Source organism: Gossypium arboreum, chromosome 12 (assembly GCF_025698485.1).
Source record: "Gossypium arboreum isolate Shixiya-1 chromosome 12, ASM2569848v2, whole genome shotgun sequence".
Taxonomy (NCBI): Eukaryota; Viridiplantae; Streptophyta; class Magnoliopsida; order Malvales; family Malvaceae; genus Gossypium; species Gossypium arboreum.
In genome coordinates, this window is record NC_069081.1 from 1,950,093 (window position 1) to 1,952,103 (window position 2,011).

Consider the following 2,011-nt stretch of genomic DNA (forward strand, 5'->3'; position numbering starts at 1 on the left):
AAGCACAGAGGCAAATGTCAGAGAAATGACCAATAATGGTGAAGATTCTAATCAAGACATTGAAGATTTTAGTGACCCCGATGTTGATGAGGTTCCGGGCAATATCGATGATGAAGGCCCGGAAGAGGTTGAAGATGTTCATGGCCCTTCATTCAGTAACCCAAGTCATTGTATTATTTTACAAAATGAATCTAGGGGCAACATGTTGAACGTATATCCAGATGCAGCGCATGCATCCGATTTTCCTGAGTACGCTGATATAGTACATGCTCATAGATTGGCGATAAATTCGCAGTTCGAAGAGTTATTCATTGGGCAACAGTTCGAGAACAAGGTGGACTGTGTGTTTCCATCAAACAATACAGTATGAAGTTGTCGATTGATTACAAGGTTGTCAAATCTACACCGACATTATATGCTGAGGAATGTTGGAGAGCCGGCGATGGGTGTGGTTGGCAAGTTCGAGCTGTATTTATACAGAGGACTCAATAGTGACAAATACGAAAATTAGAAGGGCGTCATACATGCAGTGTCGCACGTATGTCTCAAGACCACCAGAAATTGGATGCCAAAAGTATTTGCAACTGTATCATGCCAATAGTGAAAGATAGTCCAATCATTCTTGTGTCAACATTGATTGCAGACATGTAAGCTCGATTTCAGTACAGAGTTTCGTATAGGAAAGCGTAGTTGGCGAAACAAATGGCTATGCAATAATTGTATGGTGACTGGGATGAGTCATACAATGAACTTCAGGGTTGGATTTCAGCGATGGTGGAGTACATCCCAGTAACTATCGTGGACTTGCAAATGTTACCTTATAGAAGCCCTAATGAACAATTGGAACTGGGGAGAAGAGTTTTTCGTTGACTGTTCTGGACTTTTGATCCATGTGTTAGAGCCTTTCCCCACTGCAAACCGCTAGTGCAAATTGATGGAACATGGTTTTATGGAAAATACACCCAGATACTTCTGATTGCAGTTGCACAAGACGGTAACAGAAATGTACTACCAATCGCTTTTGCCATCGTGGAGTCTGAAAACTCGGAATCATGGGCGTATTTCATTCAGAACTTACGGAGACATGTTGTCAGGCAAGACAACATTTGCATTATCTCCAACAGATCAAACGGTCTTGTTGCTGCGATTCGACAATCTGAGGTTCCATGGAGGTTCGTCTATTGTATTTGTCACAATGTTGTCAACTTCCACAACCAGTACAAGAACAAAGACTGGCGCAAACGAATTGTGAACATGGGTAAAAATATCATATTTAAATTTGTATTTGTAATTATTTCGAGTCCATTTCCTAATTCAAATTGTGACATAACTTAAAATTGGAATACATACGTAGGATACGAGCTGGAAGCACACCGTTTCAAATATAAGTTGGCGAGGTTAGAGACTGATATGGCGGGGTCCAATCCTTCTCTCAGAAAATGGTTAGGTAGCATGGAGCCGTGGCAATGGGCTCAATGTTTTGACGAGGGGTACCAGTATAGTCAAATAACAACTAACCTCGTTGAGGCCATTAACTCTGTCTTGAGGCGTACGCGTCACTTTCCAATTTCAGCGATTTTTTCAGCCATATTTTATAGGCTAGCAACCTTAATGCCAAAAATGGGGTTGAAACAAGCAACACAGTTAGAGGCAGGACATGTGTATGTCGAAAAAATTAGGGATGCCATGAAAGAGAAAGCTCAAAGGGCTAGGTCGATGAATGCAGAACTATATTCTTGAAATTTGAAAACTTTTTGAGTGACAGAGTATATCAGTCACTGGTCGAGGATCCCACCACGGTCCGACGGAGTTGATCTCTGAAACAGGCGATATGCGTGTGGGATGTTCCAAACACTACGTTATCCGTATGCACATGTAGTTACAGTGTATGCTACCTACAGTTTGAATGCCGAACAATATATCGACGATGTATACACACTTGAACGTACGTAGACCGACAACAATGAGGATTCGAAACGACATGGATATAAGAGAACAAGTTGATCCAAAA

At 41.5% G+C, this 2,011-nt stretch overlaps 1 protein-coding gene across 1 annotated transcript; it reads left to right on the forward strand.

Moving 5' to 3' along the window:
- The first annotated feature begins 366 nt into the window (after positions 1-366).
- Positions 367-1,740, forward strand: LOC108477663 (uncharacterized). Its single transcript, XM_017780180.1, has 4 exons — positions 367-468; positions 644-789; positions 900-1,258; positions 1,355-1,740. The coding sequence occupies exons 1-4, from the start codon at positions 367-369 to the stop codon at positions 1,738-1,740; spliced, it is 993 nt and encodes a 330-aa protein (XP_017635669.1).
- The last annotated feature ends 271 nt before the right edge of the window (positions 1,741-2,011 follow it).

Coding starts and splice junctions, on each gene's coding strand:
- LOC108477663 (XM_017780180.1), top strand. CDS start 367: ATGAAGTTGTCGATTGATTACAAGGTTGTCAAATCTACACCGACATTA. Junction 469..643: donor GTGGTTGGCAAGTTCGAGCT/GTATTTATACAG, acceptor CATTGATTGCAG/ACATGTAAGCTCGATTTCAG. Junction 1,259..1,354: donor CAAACGAATTGTGAACATGG/GTAAAAATATCA, acceptor ATACATACGTAG/GATACGAGCTGGAAGCACAC.